General features: G+C 49.8%; 1 protein-coding gene across 4 annotated transcripts in view; it reads right to left on the bottom strand.

Moving 5' to 3' along the window:
- CAMKK1 (calcium/calmodulin dependent protein kinase kinase 1) overlaps nucleotides 1–18266 on the bottom strand; it is a 93363-nt gene that overhangs the window by 40584 nt on the left and 34513 nt on the right. For 3 of the 4 annotated variants that reach the window (XM_017828847.1, XM_017828850.1, XM_017828848.1), the window contains exons 2-4: nucleotides 14525–15065; nucleotides 6389–6436; nucleotides 4672–4725 (exon numbers count right to left, since the gene is read on the bottom strand). In XM_017828847.1, coding sequence (XP_017684336.1) covers nucleotides 4672–4725; nucleotides 6389–6436; nucleotides 14525–14965 — 543 coding nt within the window. In that variant the 5' untranslated portion in view covers nucleotides 14966–15065. Of the gene's footprint in view, nucleotides 1–4671; nucleotides 4726–6388; nucleotides 6437–14524; nucleotides 15066–17923; nucleotides 18012–18266 lie in introns of those variants that run through there. The other variant, XM_017828849.1, reaches the window with a different exon arrangement.

The raw sequence follows: 18266 nt of genomic DNA, 5'->3' as shown, positions 1-18266 counted from the left end.
GCAAGGGCAGAAGCCCTGGGCACAGTCCCTGCCTGCAGCTCCCAGGGGAGTGGGATGCCACTCAAAGGTTGCTATTACCACCTAAATCCTCTGCTAGTGCATGAAGGCATGCTGGGAATGCTGAACAGAACAGAGAGCATTCCCAGCCCTTCCTCACCTGTCCCTCCTCACGATGACATCCCTCAGACAAAGTGGCTGAGAGGGAAGCTCTGCTGGGAGAGAGGAGTGTTATGAACTGCAACGAGACAGGCTTAGCTGCCATGGCCCTAAAATCCTGCTCCTGCATTTGTCACCTTTCGCCCCAACAGCAGCAGAATTCCATCAGCAGGCTGTGCCCCATCCATGCTGTGCCACCACAGCAGGGACAGCCTCCTGGAGTGGCCATGCTTGTCTGCCTCCAGCTGTCTCCCTGCTCTTACTGCAGGTGGGCCAGCCCCTCACAACCCCAGAGCTGAACAACACAGAGGGTGTTGGACAAGCCAGAGATCCTTTTCCTGATCCTCACCATTCCGGAGCACAGCTGGCAGTGGTTCAGCAGCTGTTATGTGAGGAGGAGGACGGGAAACACAGGAGCTGTGCCTTCCCTTCCCAACCTGGATGGCAACCAAAGTGGATTCTCCAGGGGCTAGAAAGTTCAAGGCTTGCTGCTGGCCACCTTCTCCTCAGCAGCACTTTGTTCAGCCATTGCTTTCATAAACTTGGAAGGAATTTCTCCCCATCACTGGGACTTGGTAGAAAACAGTCCTCCATGCATAGGTACAAACAGAGACACAGAGCAGCACAATCACACAAATCTTGTTTCTTAGGAAACCAGATTAAAAAAGGATAAAAAAAAAAGAAACCCACTGACAACCTACAATGCTATTGCCTTATTGCAGCAGTAGCATAACAAATGTCCATCATAACCACTTCTCCTTGCAAGCTGATTTAGAGATTGAAAATTGGAGGGAGACATGACCGGAGGCATCACAGAATCAAATTCCATCAGCACAATGACTCCAAACTAGATCTCTGCCCGGGCACATCTGCCTTTGCTTTTTATTTGCTGCTTTTTCCCAGAGCTCAGCCTTTCCTTTTTTTCCCCTTGTCACCGTCAAAGCATCTCCTGCAAACTGAGACACTGAAACCTTTCCAGTGTGAAGGGTTCCTTGGCAGAGCCCCACCAACGCTGCTGGAACAGCTGCATGTGCCCCAAGAGCAGCAGGGTCCTCTGCTCTGGGAGCCAGCACAGCATTCCAGCAGGAATGACCTCCTTGGAGGTCACTTGGTGCTGAAAATTCCATTTCCTTGGTCTGACACATTCCCTGCATCCGCTGATTTGAGCCAGCACACTTTTACAGCCCTCCCTGGCACCGGGGTTGTTCACAGCAACGAAGGGTAAAGCTCTTAGAAGCACTCTCTCATCTTTAATGGAAGGTAAAAAACCCACAAAGTAAACATGAGCCATCTACATTTTTCCCAAATGTAGTGACTGGATATTTTCTTGAGAGTTTTTCCTAATTCTAGGCCAGATCCAAAACTCACTAAAGCAGCAACAATCTTTCCTTTTGCTTCAAAAGGAGCCAGATTCAGTCCCTGGTACCTATAAACTTTGCCTTTTTGAAGAGAGCTACCAAAGGGCCCCACACCTCAGCAAGAATCAGGAGCCACACTCTGAATTATACTCAAAAATAAAGTTTTTTCTGCTTTCTTTACCATTTTGCTCCTTTTTATTGCAGCACACCAGCTTAAAGACAATAAATCAGGCAGCAAGACCCTGACCTCATGCTAAACCACTGCAAACATAAATCAGTTACAGAATCATCATATCATAGAATGGTTTGGGACCTTAAAGGAACCTTAAAGACCATGTAGTTCCAACCCCCTGCCATGGACAGGGACACCTTCCACTAGACCAGGGTGCTCCAAGCCCTGTCCAACCTGGCCTTGCTCACTAAAGACCAACCAAGGGCAGATTTCCTCCAGTGGTGCTTTTCACCACCGAGACAAAACAAAAACGTTCCAAAGCTAAATTTTTTTGGGAAAAAAAACCACACAGAAAAGGTCCTCTCCAACTGTTAGAATCACAATTGCTTCTGCTAACTGGTGGTACCAGGCAGGTCCATTAGGTATCCCCTGGGGGGTCAGGGTGCACTGCTGTGGAGCAGCTCTGGATGGGAAGGATAAGCAGAGCAGGCTGGAAATTGCCCGACTCTGGGAGAGCACGAGGGTCAGGCACATGGGGCAGCGTGGGGAGCTCAGCAGCCATTAGCCAGTTATGCAACTGGCACTATTTCTCTGAAGCTTTGAAAAGTCTGCCAGCTCCTGAGCTGGTTTAATGTCTCGGGAAAGCGGAGGTGTCTCCATCACAGCTCACACTCCCAGAAAACACAAGCACGGGCACCTGGGAGGATCAGGGGGGCTGGGCTGTCTGCATGTGGCTGCAGCTGGGAAAGGGGGAAAGGTCCCACTGCCCCAGATGAAAGGGTAGCAAGTACATGAGAGACAGACTTCAGCCTTCTGGCAGCAGTGCAGCCCCTCTCCCACATGCTGACACCCACTGCAATCAAACACGGGCAGACACCTCTCCATCTGCTGTAGAATTCCATACAGCTCCCAGGATCACCTTCACAGCCAGCTGGGATCTGGTTCAGACCCTGCCTCAAGCCCCCAAAAGGAAGATCAGGGCAAACCAAAGAGCACATCCCTGCAGTGCTGGCAGGAGGGGGGGTCTGCAATACCCTGCCCTGCTTTGGGCAGCGAGGCTGAAACACGGACCAGGCACAGGAGCCCCTCCAGGGCTGCAGTACCTTTAAAGTGTTTGCTTAGATTAGAAACAGAGATTAAGTGGGGATTAACTAACACACACCCTGGCCACAGGCTTTCACTTTTGGCTTGGATTTGACCAGCTAAATCTATGTGCACAGTATTAATGTACATCCAAAATACAGACAGGAGGACAGCGGGCAGTGCTGTCCCAACCCCAGCTCTCCCCTGCCGAGCTGTGCCAGCTGCCCTGCCCGCCCTGGGCAGCCCACAGGGACAGCAACAGGATTCCCAGATCAAAAGGGCAGTGCCAAAATGTAAGGATTACAGTTTTAGAAGCAAAAATATCTTCAGCTGAAAAGAAATGTGATTTATTGATGCAATGCATTCCCACCCTGTGCTGCTGGTCCTGGCACTGCCTGTGCTGGTGGGACAGATGGATCAGGGAAACCACGGCTGGCACCATCACCCTCTGCAGAACAAATCATCCTGCTGCAGGGCAGGGGAAGGAGGACTTGGAGAGACAGGGAGCCACTGGAAACACCAACTGCTCCGGTGCAGTGATGAGTCAGCTTGGAAAGGACAGGAGATGGAAAGAATTGTGGTTCCTTTGCTTGGCCAGCTCCAGGGCACCTTGTCCAGATTTTTGTCTCAACAATTCCATCCCTCATTTCAAGACATTCCTCCTGCAATTTCATGCCTGCTGGGAGCACAGAAGGGCTAAGGAATACCCACAGGCATAAAATTCCACCTGACCTCTTCGACCTGGGATGTCACTTGTAAATCCAAGAGTTAGGGAGGAAAACCCGCTGGGGAGTGGTGGGCAACGAGGACGCTTTACAATCCACAGCATATTCTTATTCCCCTTTGTACCAAAGCCAGCAGGGACAGGGAACAGCACATGAGTCTGCCTGGGTGCTCTGATGGGCCACATTGGAATATTCACCCACATGAGGCCACTCCACCGTGGGAGCGACAGCAGGACCCTCTCACCAAACACAGAGTGGAGCAGCAGCTGTGTTGGGGGCAGCAGGGCTCAGGTTCAACAGCACTGCAACCACCCACCTCTGCTCAGCCAATTCCTGCCCTTGGATCCATCAGAAACTGCTGGAAGCTCTTTCCAGAAGCCTCCAGGCACAGCCCCACACGGCAAGGCACTTTTCCTTCCTTCCAGCTCCTGCTCTCAGCCTGAACAAAATGAGCCCCTGGGCAAGCCCAGGGACACGAGCACATCTGCAGGCAGATTTTGCAGGAATCCCAGCTGGGATGGCTGAGATTCACCTGCCTCTGGAAGGGGAGGGACAGCGCAGGAGCCCTCAGCGTAAGGAGCCGTTCTGAATCTGAAACTCTCCAACTCTGCCCTTCAGCTCAGCAAGGGAGTCAAAAGCCAAGGTTTGCCTTCTGCCTTCCACCCTACACCTCATGTCCTGACAGTGAGGCCCCATTCAGTGCCCCCCAGGCACCCCCCAAGGGGGTAAGACCCCCCCCCAAGGGGGCCTTGCCCAGCCAGGCCACACTGTTCAGCATCTTTCTGATAAACACCCCCGTACCCTTACAAAACACGCCTGCTCGTTCCAGGCCAACCCTCCTGTGCACAGCAGGTGCTGAACACCACCACCCACACGCCTCTAATTTCAGGTGACCTGCTTCATAGCTAGAAAATGTCAAGACAAATCAGCAACACGCTCCTGCCTCCGAGATCCCTCCTGTTACATAAGGCAGCCCACCCGATCCGAGCCGCTCCCGCCCGGCACCGCACGCACAGAGCAGGTCCGTGCCCAGCAGGACGTTCAACTCCTTGCGTGCCACACAAACCAGAAGTGCATGTGCTAAAAGCAGCAGGGTAGAGGGGACCCAGCTCTTGGGGGGGTGAAGGGGAGTGAGGAGCAGCAGCAGCAAAGAGGAGCAGAGGAGGGACGCACTTACGTAATACTTGTCGTCGTTCTCGTTGTAGGCCAGTTTCACAACGCCGTAGGAACCCTAAAAATAAACACCAATTGCACAGTCAGTTCAGCAGCTTCACCTTGGCTTCTTGCTGCTCAAGGCTGGTAGAGCACAGCTTTACACAGGGTAAAAAACAACTCTGAGGCCCCAGGCCACCCTGACCCCTGAGCAAAGTGTGCAGGTGACGCGACCCCACAGCGAGGTTGTACATTTTGGCAGCTCTGCTGGGCACTGGAGGATTATATCCTTTTAGCCCATCACCTCCTGCCCTGAGCCAAAGCCACTGTGTCTGTCTGAACTCAAACGTGGGTGGGGAGCATAATTTTCAAGTAGATATTTTTTGGTGCAAGTTTGGAAATTCTGCATGAACACCTTTCCCGTACTTCTGCACAAAACCACCTTCAGCACAAAACCTCTCCATCTCTTGACAGCAGATGGACTTCAGTGATGACCAGCTGCCTGACTTCCACCAACTACATGTTGCCCAGGCAGATGCAGACCTGGACTGCTGCTGCATCCCCAGCTCCAGTGATAGCCTGAAGCCAAACTCCATCCAAATCACTGTTTTTTCTCAGTTCTGTGTCAACACTAAACATTTTATGCAAGTGAGACATGACACCATGGCTAGCTACCATCCCTGACAGATGCCTGTTGAATAAATGAGTGGGTTGAACACCAGAGCCTTCAATACATTTCTCTTAACTTCACTAGAAGCTGGAATAAGGTCCTGGTCTCAGAGGAGACCAATAAGCCATCTGGCTGATCCAGGAGCACACACAGCAGGGCCAGCAGACCCTCTACCAACCTCACTGTGATCCACAGGGAAGGAGGAGGCAGGTGCAAATCCACCTGAGAGAAGGTCTCGCACTCTCCTTCATACTTAAGCCAATGACAAAGGCCCTAAGTGGGTCTGAAGCTGAGTTTGGGATGGCATCTGCTGTACCAGCAGCAGTGGTATCTCCAGCCTTACTCCCTGCCTGCCAGCACAGCCCACGGCACAGATGGAGAGGGTGCCTCCTCCCACTGCCTCTCATCTTGGAGAGGAGTTTGGGCTAATGAAACTCTTGGTGAAGGTCTCTGCAGCTCAGGGTGCAGTCCCTTCTGACTGCAATGTTCCAACTGCAAAGGCAGGTACAGCTTCCAGGCAGCACCACCACTCCTGGACCCATCTGCAACGGTGGCAGATGTCCAAATGTGCAGGAGTCTGAGCTGCTCACCCGCCCAGACCTCTAAATAACTTTGGAGCAATCTCTTCTGAATCATTCTGCAGCTTTTAAACATGGACTAGTATTAAAGGAGCATTTCATATGACGTACAAACTTTACCTAGTCCTGATGGGGACCAAACACCTGCCCTCATCTTATTTTTGTTGGGGTTTTATTTTAACTTTCCTTGTTGTGTTATATTAATGCATGAAAGGCTTGTAGTGTTACATTTGGCAAGCAAACACCCTGGAAGGGAGCCAGCTTAACCACCTTCCGAGGGAGGAAAAATAAATTTAGATTTCAGAGGAAGTAGCTCCACTTTGACCTTGAATAAAACTTGCTCAAACTAATAAGGAAATAAAACAAACAACCCCCCCCAAACAAACACAAGTTGCACAGATTCTTGGCCAGTGAGGTCCCTTGGGCTGGCACAGCCTTTCCACCTGTGTATGCACACACAGGTTGCCTGTGCCCAACACGACTCCAGTACTTACCTTGCCTATTTCGCTCTGCAGCTTGTACTGGTTTAATTGCACACAGTCCTGCAGATCAAAAGGAGAACATAATTAGAGTATTGGTAAAGGAAATGACTGACTGTGAATCAGGTTCAAGTAGAGGCAGAGTGCTAAATAATGAAAGACTTAATCTTACTTCAACTGGTGTATGTTACACTATAAGCATTACTTTTTCTTTTTTTTTTTTTTTTTTGACAGTCCAGGACAAAATAATTATGGGTTGAATTCTGATTCTGGTTGTGCTGGTGTAAAACCACCCCAGTTCTGCAGCATTGGCTCCAGGTTCAGCCCAGGGAGCCTGACAGCAGCCCCATTCCTGGTTACACTGACCCTCTCTCCTGGACTGTGTCAGCACCAAGCAGGAAAACCCCCATGCCCAGCTCCCCAGGGCTCTCCCAGCCTGGCAGCTCCCAGCACACACCCCAACCCCAGCGTCACAGCATGAGCCTGTGCCCTTCCCAGCATCAGCCTGGCAGAGACAGGGACCTTCTGGGGCCGTGGATGTGGTGTGGCTGCACCCAAAGGAACCCTCAACTCTTTTCAAGGAGAGCACATGGAGCCAAGCTCCTCTGCTACAGAACACAAACAGTAGTGGATTCTCTGCAGCTGAGGGAATATTTGCTGTAATAAATCACCCCTGAGCATGTCTGATCGCTGCTGGTAAGGTATCCAGCGCTGACACCCCAAGGGGTGGGAGATGCAGACCCCCAGAAAGCTGTGACAAGGGTGTAATGACGGGGTGCACCACAACGTAAAAGCAGTGCCAGATGCCTTCAGTCCATTTGTAAGAACAGGGGTGTAGAACAGTCCCTGCTCCGTGCAGCATTCCCACTGACAGCAACACCCCTCTGCCTCTGGGGATGCAGCATGGATGTGGTAGACGATAATTTTGATTTTTCCCCGTCACCAACCAGAAAACACTCCTAACACAAGTGGTCATCACAGTGAAGAATTAAGAAATGGGGAACTGATGACTTTTTAAGCCTGCAAGCAGTGGCTTGTCAGAAAGACAAGGAATGATTAAATCTTCACCTTGTCGCCAGTGAAAGAAGTTTTTTCCACCTCTCTGACAGGGAAGAAGAGCCAAATGTGAGTAATGGGGCCACAGGAGTGTATTAACTCTGCTGCTAGAAAGCACACATCTTTCCAAAGGTAAAAACCAATCCATCAGAACAAGGAGCAACCAGAGGAGAAAGCATGACCCAGCAAATGCCAAGATGTAAGGCACAAGGCCACTGAAAGGACCCCCTCCCCAAAGGAGGGGGCAGCATGCAGGAACCCGGGGTACAGGCACGTGGAGGACAAATTCCCTCACAAACACTGTCAGCAGATTCACTTCCCAGCTCGAGGCCGTGCTTCCCATCGCGGGGATTTGCACAAATTAGGAAGGAGCAGTTTTCTGTTATGTCCCCTGCCTTGGTTTTCCCTGTGCTCAGCTTTGTATCCCTCCCCCCTGTCCTGTGAAAACTGCAGTGCTGCAGATGGGGAAACACTCACTGGAGAGGCTGGGACAGGCAGGAAAAGCGACCACTCCTCCAAGAAAGCCTCCAACCCCCTCACATCTCCTGCTCCTCAAACCAGCAAGCTTGCAATGACCAGGTCCTGTTATCAGGCCTCCTCCCCTGAGCAGGGATTACTTGCAGGAGTAAATACAGCCTTCTAAACATAGCCACAGAGTTTTTGGTCTGCACTCTGTTTCAAGCCATGGTGGCATCTTTTCCCTTCATCCTCAAGGATCAGAGCCCTTTGTGCTGGATACAAACCCCCTCACAAAGCATTTAGTGCAACTGAGGAGGGACTGTGCCCTGTCCCTGTGTCCAAGGCACCAATTCCTCTGACTCTGACCATCACATTCCCACCACCCCTCTTACTCTGGCCAGAAACTACCATTCTTATCCCACACCAGACTGACCACCTGAAGCATCTCTCTGGTGTTTCACTGCCGCTAAAAGGAGCTCGTGAGCAACACCAGGCCACCCAGTTCCAGGGGATGATTTTTTGAAAGGGGTGGATAAATACTGGGAGGGGAACACCCAGAGAGGGTCCAAGGGAAAGGCAATGCCAGGGTCTGCAGCACAGCCTCCCAGAGTTTACACTCTCTGTCACCACATCCCAACCTGCTCCACACCTCCATCCCTCTCCCCTCAGGTAATTCCTGGTGAGAAGCACCATCACTTCAGCTTCTGCCCAGCTTCCAGCACTTGAGCTGAACACAGCAAAATCAAACCACATTATAGGTGCTTCCTACCTTTTTTTTCCCCTTGCTGAAAGACCATAATTCACAGCTCAAGCAGCTCCTGCCACGTGTTGCTGCAGACTGGCAGGGTTGTTATTATGTTATTTGGTTCTCCTGCAGGAAGTGGGATAATTGTACAATTCCTTTATCAGAGAGAAACACCTATCTCTGGGCCAAGTGTTTCTTTAAGATAACATTGTACAATTCTCCTGATTTCATCACGCCAATGTATTTGCAACTGCTGATAAATACAAACAGAGCAAGAACCTTAATGAGATCCTTTAATGAAAAGCTGATAGCAAATTAGACTCAGTCTGCCCAAGTGTGCAATAATTGTTTTGCCTTAAAAAACAAGATGCCCCGTTCATTAACATGTCCAAGGTATTAGTCAAGAGAGGAAGGGGAGGAATTAATGCCACAGAAAACAAAAATTGGTCAAAAATCACAAAGCACAGTTCAGTCCAGAGCTCAGGCCTAATTCCATAAATCCACTGTGGTCACCACTGGGTGACAGAAATGCTGAAAAGTTGAGAATTGAGCCTTTGCTGTCTCAGGGGAGATGCAGGGATTGAAAGGAAGAACCGGCACTGATTTCCAAACTAAGACATTTCTGAAAACAATCAGACTACCTACACACATACATATATAATGGAGAATTTTGCCCACTAAAAGCAGTTAAATTTATCAATCTGAAAAGAACTATAATTTTCAGCAATTCAGAAATACACATTAAAGAGAAGCATGGGACAAAAAAAAGTGGGAACTAAAAGCCAGTAATGAAGGAACACGGGTTTAAACTCATCCTGCCTGGAAGGGGAAGCAAAAAGAACTTCTAAAAACAGACAAAATGAAAATAAAGGTCAGAAAATGGGTATTAAGGGCAGCAGTGAATACAAATTAGAAAGTTCTTCAGGGACAGAGAAAGACAGACAGGAAGGCCAGACCTAATGGAGGTAAGAAAAATAAACAGAATTTTAAACAACATCCAAACCCAAGTGCAAAACAGAAAGCCCAGCACTGCTGCAGGAGCACTGGCCATGGCTGGGCACAAAGCTCAGCACCCACCTGGGACCCCAGAGCTGGATGCAGGAGCCTGGGCACTCCCCAGGTCCCTGGAATATCACTGGGAGAGTGGCTGAAAAGGGGGACTGGGACCAGGGGGAGCAAGGCAGCCCCTTTCCAGCCCCTCTCCAATTGCAGCTCTGGGCTTTCTCCTTCTCTCAAACCTTACCCTTGGAGGAGTTGGAAATGTAACTTTAAATAAAGGTTAATTAACCACAGGAAAAGAAATTAGCAATGCCTGTGGGGGAGTCGTCTTTGAAGAAATGTTTTCCAAGTATCTTTGATCTTTTCAGGAGAGCTCAGGTTTGAGCACCACAGTAAGACCTCCAGAAGAAATTCCTTTGTGGGACTCGAGGGGCTGGGAAGGGGAAGCTCAGCCCATGCTAAGCAGGAGCTCAGTCCCCACCTCTGCCCTGGTCCCACATGAGTTTTGTTTTGTGCACAGCAAGGAAATCACTTTATGAAGAAAACAAGGCAGCTTCCAGAGGCTGGAGAAGTGTGAGACCTGGATCAGCCCAGCACCAAGGCACTGCCTCTCAGCTCTCAACACCAGTTCCTTCAAACCTTCGGTTGGCCAAACAAGCAGGGGGCTATGACAACAATATGGAAAGCCAAGGAAAGAAAGGACAAGGAAGTGATTTATTTTCCATGCCTCTGTGGTAAACCACGGACACCGAGCCTAGGAAAATTCCCTTTGTCAGCTCATCCTCAGGCCAGGAGCATCTCCGAGGAGGGAGAACACACCACCCTGACTCATCCTCTCCACTCCTGCTGGAGCACACACGGCTCCAGCCCACGGCCACGACCTGCAGAGCTGCCCAGGCAGTGGGGAACTGGAACAGCCTCCTACTGATCCCAGAGGGTGGAGAGACCACATGGACACCGGGGGAGGGGAACCGGGATGCCAGGGAATGGGTGGATGCAGGGAGAGAAAGGGAACATGTGAAAGGGAAAGGACAATTCAGCCAGAAGAGACCAGAGAAAAGATAGCATAAAGCAATTAACTGTGCTGGCAGGTCTGGGGAGAAAGCCTGGAAAAAGACAACTTCTATTTTTCTCCTAGCCACTCTCCAAGTAAGACTTTTCTTGGCTGCCTAAAGAGGTTAGTTTGGGATGACAGAATTAAAAAAACCCCACCAGCACTGCACTTTCAAATGCCACTTTCCAACAAGCAGCACCTCTCCCCTCTCACTGATCAAGCCTTGCCATCTTAGATAGGACAAGTTCTGTCAAACACAGTCACAAGACATCCACCACTCTGTACAAACACCTTTGGAGTCCTTTCCTAGGACATACAAGCACTGGGGCACCTTCTGGGCAGCACAGCAGAAGCTGCTTTTAGCAGCCTCAGGAAAATCCTCTCCTCTTTGCCTTGCTGCCAGCACTGAGCAGGAGCTGGGAACATCACATCAACAGAGGCAAAATGGGCCAGCAACCTAAACTCTGGGGCCTGTGCCTCAGCTCTGCAGCTTTATGTACCCTTAATGGCTTCAGCTAATCACTTCTGTGCCACAGCTAAAGGCAAAGCCATTCCCTTGGTAGAGAGAAGCACTGATAGGCAGCAAAGGCAGCAAGAAATCCAACCAGGCACTCCTGCCAGAGAAGGCAGCACTGAGAGAACCTTCCAGGCCATAGCCCATGAATAACCTAAGAAAGGAGGGGAACAAACAGGGAAATTTTTTAATTACAGATGAATTTTTGATAGAGATATGACAGATCAGGTCAATTAAGCACAAAACAATGCTGTCAGGAGAGCAGAACAGGTTACTTCTCTTGCAGAGTTAATACTGCAGATCCAGACTTAGCAGTGGCTGCAAGACACCAGCAGCTGCCAACCTTTGTGCCAGGGCAATTGGCTAATTGGTGGCTCTCCTTGGTTGACAGGGAACAGTTTTTGTGCAATACAACAATCCCCAGCCCTGCTAGCCCAGGAGCCACTATCTTCCTAAAACCAAACCCAAGAAGCACTTGGAAGAAGGGTGTTTGTGGTATCGGTGCCAGTGATGGGACAGCCCAATTCACTGCCTGCTGGTGGCACTGGATGAATCCCCTCTCAGCACCACAGGCTCAGCTTCAGCTCTTGGCCCTCTTGATCCCTGGACAGAAGTTTTCCTCCCAGCCTGTGATATTAAACCAGCATTAAAAAGCTCAGCAGCATCTCTCCCAGAGAACACAATGTTCTTCCATAATTCATCAGTGAACAACAGAACATTCACCTCCTGCTGGAGCCCCACATTCCATCTCCACATATCACATCTCTCCATTATTTCTCCAGATCAGTCCAGGGTACAGCATCACTGACAGGCAGGCAGGGAGCTGCCATCCTGCTATCTCTGAATGAAGAGGGGAGCGGATTCAGTCTGAGATGGCTATCAGTGTGACAGGAAATTGTGACAGGCAGCTCTGCCATCCCTCCCTGCTCCTGATGGATGGTCCCTGCTCGGGTGCCACTGATAAAGCCTGAATGCTCCTCAACTTCATCTCCAATTCTGCACAGCCTGTGAGTGACTCGGGCAGCAGCCACGAGCTGGAGTGATGGATGCTCTGCCTCCTGGAAGGCACTGACTGATGGTGGTGGATACTCAATGCAAGGAGAAAGGAGCAACTCCAAAAGGGTTTTAAGCAGGTGAGAGACCCAGACTGGAATACAAATGTGCAGCTTGCCTAGAACAAGGTGTGTCACAGAGTCATTTGCAGGCAGGTCAGGGCACTGTTGTGACCGGTGAGCTGGATCCTGTCAGAGTGACCCACCACCCCCCTGCTCACTGAGGGTCTGTGCATCAAAGTGATCAACAGACACACACCAGCAGCTGGTAAGTGCACTGTGACTGTATTTCTCATCACAGTCTTATTTTATCCCCAACAGGACCAAAAACCTCAACACAGAGTCCCCGGTAACTCTTAGAAGCCCTGACAGAGAACAGACGACTTGCTCTCCATTTCTTGCTGAGTGCCCTGCTGTATCTCAGCTGTACAGCTTGGGTTTGGACTGGCAGTGCCTGTCCCAGCCATGAACACAACAACCACTTAGCAGCACCTGGAAGGTCACAGGCAGGACGTGGAGCTGGGCTGTGTGCAGGCTGCACACACCGACACTTACTCCTCATGACTCAGTGCCCAGCCTCAAACTTCACCCTATAACCAAACATGCATCTTCCTTAGTCCTTTTGCTGTTCCTTACAGGATATGGATACTATCCCTGTAAGCTGGGAAGAAGCAGCACAACTCCCAAGAGCACCTCTGTGAGGGCGAGCACCCACCTCAGAACAAGCCCAGCTCTCTCCCAGGTTCCCCTCCCCTCCTACCACAGCAATTCCCCATCAATATGAATGATGGTTTCCAATGAGAACAGCTGGGCTGCACCAGAGCAGGGCTCCAACAATCAAGTGACATCAAAGTGACCATTAAAAAGGCAGCACTGCATAAAGAGCTGCTGCAGGAGCAAGGACACAAAGGCTCCACATCTGCATTTCAAACTCAGCGTTTCCCAGCCCTAGGCAGTAACTATTGCTCCCCAGGATGCAGATGCTGGGGAAGAGGATGGAGTACTTTGAATTTCCTTGCAGATGGGAACGTGCCAGTCACACTCGACTGCAGTTACCCTGAAAGGTTTCAGACAAGCCTCACTCCTGGCACAGTCACAGCACTGCAGGATGGGAGAGCTGGCACTCAAGTCACGTCCTGCTTCCAAGAACCGGCTCCCTTCCCTCCCTGACTCCCTTATTAAAGCATATGGCTGCTGTCAAAGAAGCTGCAGTCTCTGCAGTGCACCTTCTGCAGGTAACCTCTGATCAGCTGGGGATGCATCCATCCCACTGCTAATGTGCCTTGCACAGCTTCCCAGAGGACAGTGGCTGATTTGGTTGTGCACAGCCCCATCCTCTCAGATGTGCAAGGAGAAAACACCCACTTCTCAGGAGGGAAACACTAAGCCACACACTAAGATTTAAGCTTCAGGCCACTTGGACCCATATAAAAATCTAAACTCCAGCGATCTTGGTCCCTGTGTTGCTTCAGGCTCAGTGTCTTCATCCTGACACTGGGCAGTGTGCTCTGAGCAGCCCCTCTCTCTGCTCCCTGCCCTCCCCACGGCAGCACATCACAGCACTGGGAATTGCAACCAGCAGCTGCTTCCATCAAGACACTCGACCACTGACAGTGTGTCACACCTCCAGGACAGGTGTGGTACCAGGAGAGCAGGGGGAAGATGGATGGCAGGAACAACCACAGCCACCCAGACACTCCTCTGAAGGAGAGGAGGGTCACAGCCCTTGGTTACCACTGCTGTTACAAATGCTTCAAAGACAAAGGAAAGCCCTGACAGGAGCAGGAAACTCCAGTGCATTTAAGCTCTTTATAAAATTAAATCATGCCTGCAATTATGGCAAAACACAATAGGAGATACATAATCTCCAGAAGTTTAATTCCATAAAATACCATCAAAGCTGCTGTGACTGATGAATTCCCAAAGGGTGCACACAGCAGGGACACGAGAGCAAAGTCATTTGGCCACAGCCCTTTCTCTGAACAACCTGAAAGACCTTCTGCCTTCTACCATGACACAACAGTCCTTAACAGGACCATCCCAAGCAGGTAATGGCTGAAGGAGCCAAATGTCAGGACCAGGGTTACACCCAGCAGAGGTCTGGGGGATGGAGCCATTCCAAACCAATATGATCCCTGGTTCCAGGGATTTTTTTTCCCCCTTAGAAATAACAGTGCTTTCAGATCTACTGCTCCAGAAGACTGCTCCCATTACCAGTTAAGAAAGACTTACCTCATCTCTACCCCACAGCTGTAGGGGAGAACATGCCTACCTCAGAATCTGAGATGGAGACCCGATTGGACTCTATCGTTGGTCTCCTCATTATACGTGGTGATGGTCCTGTGGCATAAGGACCACAACCTGGGGTGTTGCTAGAAGCCAAATAACCTCCTGATGATCTTTCCTGAAGAGACAACTTCCTACTTGATAGACCAGGTCTAGTGGGAGGTCTCTTGGGAACGTGCCTCAACTGGGCATCTTCTGACTGCGGGGAAGGCAGAAGTTCATTGGTTCCCATGCCAGTGTTGACTCCATTTCTTTGGATGTCCTTTACATTATCAGAAAACACTGTGTCATTTTCTTCACCGTTATCTTCACCATTTTGGTCACTTCTGTCTGGGACAACAGACACATCTATGGCTGCGACCCGCTCTGCCAGTTCAGTTTGTGTGTCCGTGCCTCCATCCATGGCATTTCCTGAAGAGTCTCCCATGGTGTGTCCAGCTTGTATGGTCTCAGATGGCCCCGTGGAGAGCAGCAATACTAAGCCTCACAGGCAGCATAGGGCACGGAGGAAAAGCTCCATGAAACACCTGAAAGGAAACACAAACAGAGCTAAACTGAGGACTAATGTTCACTCAACACAGACATAACCCAGACAGCCAACTCTGGCTTCTTCCAGCACACGAGAAAGGGAAGGCAAAACGCTGGCAGGCTGTAAACAAGGTGCAAACACTCAGAACAAAAGGCACTGACCTTGATAGGAAAGTGATAAAAATGAGATTTTATCTGATGTGCAACAAGTGACACAGCTAAAGAGAACTTCTCCTTCTGCAGCCAGACCAACAGCCAACCGGAGCTTACAGCAACAGGGGAAGTGCAGCTGAGGGTAAAGGACTGAACTCTCGACCTCTTGAATTCTTATTTATAGGATACAAGAGCTCCTGGCATGTACCCAAACCCAACGGGCATAACAACAACTCCACGGCCATTTAGGGCTCCCCAGTCTCTCTGTTGCCCTGTAGGGCCTTAGAGAGTGTCACAGAACTGCCTGGAAGTCAAGCCATGCCTGGTGACTTCCACACCGTAATTTCCAATTTAGTCAACAGCAAAGGCAGAATTTAAAAGCCAACCTGGTTGCAGGGTCGCCCCTGGCCCCCCACAGTTACAGCCTGTGTGCAAACACACTTTAACCTTGCTGCCCACCACGTATAATATCTATATTGAGGTGCCAATCAACAATGCTTAATGATTACAGCATGTGGGAATCAGCTTTTCCCTGGGAAAAGACCTACAGAACACAGAAGTGCAATAGAAAGCTAAAACTGCTGCCTAAAATCACTGTTTCCTGGATGCTAGTTTCAGTCTCAATTTAAAACAGATTTCAGTCTCCCCAGCACAGTCCAGAGCAGGAAATGATCCTCTGCAGCACATGGCTCTCAACCCTTAATCACCTCTGAGGATGCAGCACTGCATCATCTCATCCCTCTGCCCAGTTTCTGGGGACAGTGGGGGAGAACTTAGCCTTACTCACAGCATCCTGGCCTGCATCCAGAGAATTCCGGAGCAGCCTTAACTCTGAAATATTGCAACCTTCAGTTCTCTGTATGCAAAGCAGGTTGGGCATAAAACCCCTGCAAGCCAGGTGACACCTGCATCTACATTTCATTTATATGAGGAAAGGGTGGGAGTGAGTCCAAAAAGCCCCATCCAGCATCAGCCTGGGAAGACACACAACTTGCTCTTGTCAAGGAGCACAGGTTAAGCCAGGCTCAAAGCTGCCCAGCAACGCTCAGTTAAACACACCAGAGTGGACTCTGTGCCCCACAGCAGCAAAGCTCAAGCAACCTTTAATATCAATAAGAAACTAAATTAAGATCTGGATGGGAGCCTTCACCCTAGGTGATGTGCCAGTCACAGGGATGCACCCTGGGCACTCGGTGTCACAGAAAGGAAATATCCAAATCTAAGATGTTCCTCCCTGCGTCCCACTATTTCCCCTTTTCCCTTTCTCCCGTCTTTTCTGCAGGCTTGCTCGAAACATATTGACAGAAGTGTCACTCACTCAAAACATGAAATGGTGAAATCAGCTTTAAAAGCTTATATTCAAACTATATTTGAAGCTTCAAACTATATTTAAAGCTTCAACCCCAAAGCACAAATCCCTTTTGGAGCCACGGTGCAGGCACTGGGGGTGGCTCAGAGCAGCAAGGGAACGGGTGTGGGGTTTGGTCCAGCACACACTGCACATGGACACAAACACAGAGGCAAAGCAGGATGAGCTTCCCCTCTGCCACACCTCCCTGCTCCCCCAAGCCCCAGCTGGAAGCTGATTTTAAATGAAGGGAGGGAGGCAGTAAAAAGGCTTCCACCATTTAATCCAGCTTGCACAAGGGATAGGGGGAAACCTTTAATTCCACCCTGAGTTAAAAGCCTAGCTTTGCTCTTCTGCCTACAGAGAAATAAACCCAGGGCCTTTCCTCGCAGCAGCTTTAGCTTCTGGACACTCACAGCTCTCCTCACTCATAGGAGGAAAATCAACCTGCAGCTGCTCCCCCACCTTCTTCCCTCCTCCTCCCACCAGGTCTTTCCTATAGGTGGGAGTGAGGGGAAGGAAGAATCTGCTCCTGTTGCTGTGTGACTGGACACAAAAGCCCACAAATCACCCCCCTGGACTGAACACCTGGGCATGTCACGCTGCTCTGCCAACAGGAAAAAAAGGCTGGAAGCACTGGGAAGAGCAGCCAGGTCCCAGCAAACAGCGATGCCCGTGTCAGCCACCTGCACAGCTCCTCATCACCCAAACCAGGGTGTCACCCCCTCAAAAGCTGAAGCACAGCTCTAATTCACAGCACAGGCTGCAAAATAAATCTTCAGCTAATCGACAACTTAAATAGATAAACTGAAGATAAACCCCATAAATCAGTTTATCCGATCAAAACAAACAGACCCGCACGGCGTCACAAAAATAATGCAGTGCTGCTAAAAGTAGGCTAAAAAATCCAGCAGACTTTAAAGGAAACAATTGTTCACGTGTAGAACTGGGCTTTGTTTCAGGTTCTGCTGTTTTGAAGGATTCCTCTTCACTGATAAATCCTCCAAAACCATATTGGAAAGCAAAGATCTCTGAATAAGCAAATCAGTTCACACAGACCAGGCTCGCTGTGCATCAACTCAGCACAAAAGGCAATTACCAATTTCTGCGAGGCAAAAATCAATGGTGGATTTGCAGTTTGTCAGGCTGGGACACAACCACAGCTTGCTGGGATGGGAAATCCCAACAAAACAAACTCCACAACCACCTTCTCCCAGCTCCTGCACAGCTTTGGGCCTGACGTTCTCCACTCTGATCCCCCACCACACTGAACACCTCCTGTAGATCAGGGGATTATGCTGCAGACATGAACCAAAGCTGCAAACAAGCTTATATGAGCAAAATTAATTTACTTACAGATATCTTATTTACCATTTTTCCCTGTAGCTGTTCCTCTGCTGCAGGCAGACTGCCACTTCAGCCGTGTTTTTCACAATATATTTATCAAATGGCTGCACATGTTTCCCAGAAAGGCATTGAGCAGAGCATGGTACAAAAAATCCTTTTGAAAGGAATATGATCCTGGAGAAAATCTCTCTGTGTTGTACGTGGGAGTGGGAGATGAGCAAATGCAATCACTTTTGCTGCTCGATAAAGTATTTCAGAGCATTGTTTGAAAAATAAAAAACTGTAAATCTAGTTTACTGCCTGGTCCATCCTTTTGGCTACCTAGAAATGTTCCTATGAGAAAAGACAGGGA

Source organism: Lepidothrix coronata, unplaced genomic scaffold (assembly GCF_001604755.1).
Source record: "Lepidothrix coronata isolate B3197 unplaced genomic scaffold, Lepidothrix_coronata-1.0 Scaffold154, whole genome shotgun sequence".
NCBI lineage: Eukaryota > Metazoa > Chordata > Aves > Passeriformes > Pipridae > Lepidothrix > Lepidothrix coronata.
Note: the sequence above shows the minus strand (reverse complement) of the source record. Positions and strands in the feature narration are given on the sequence as shown.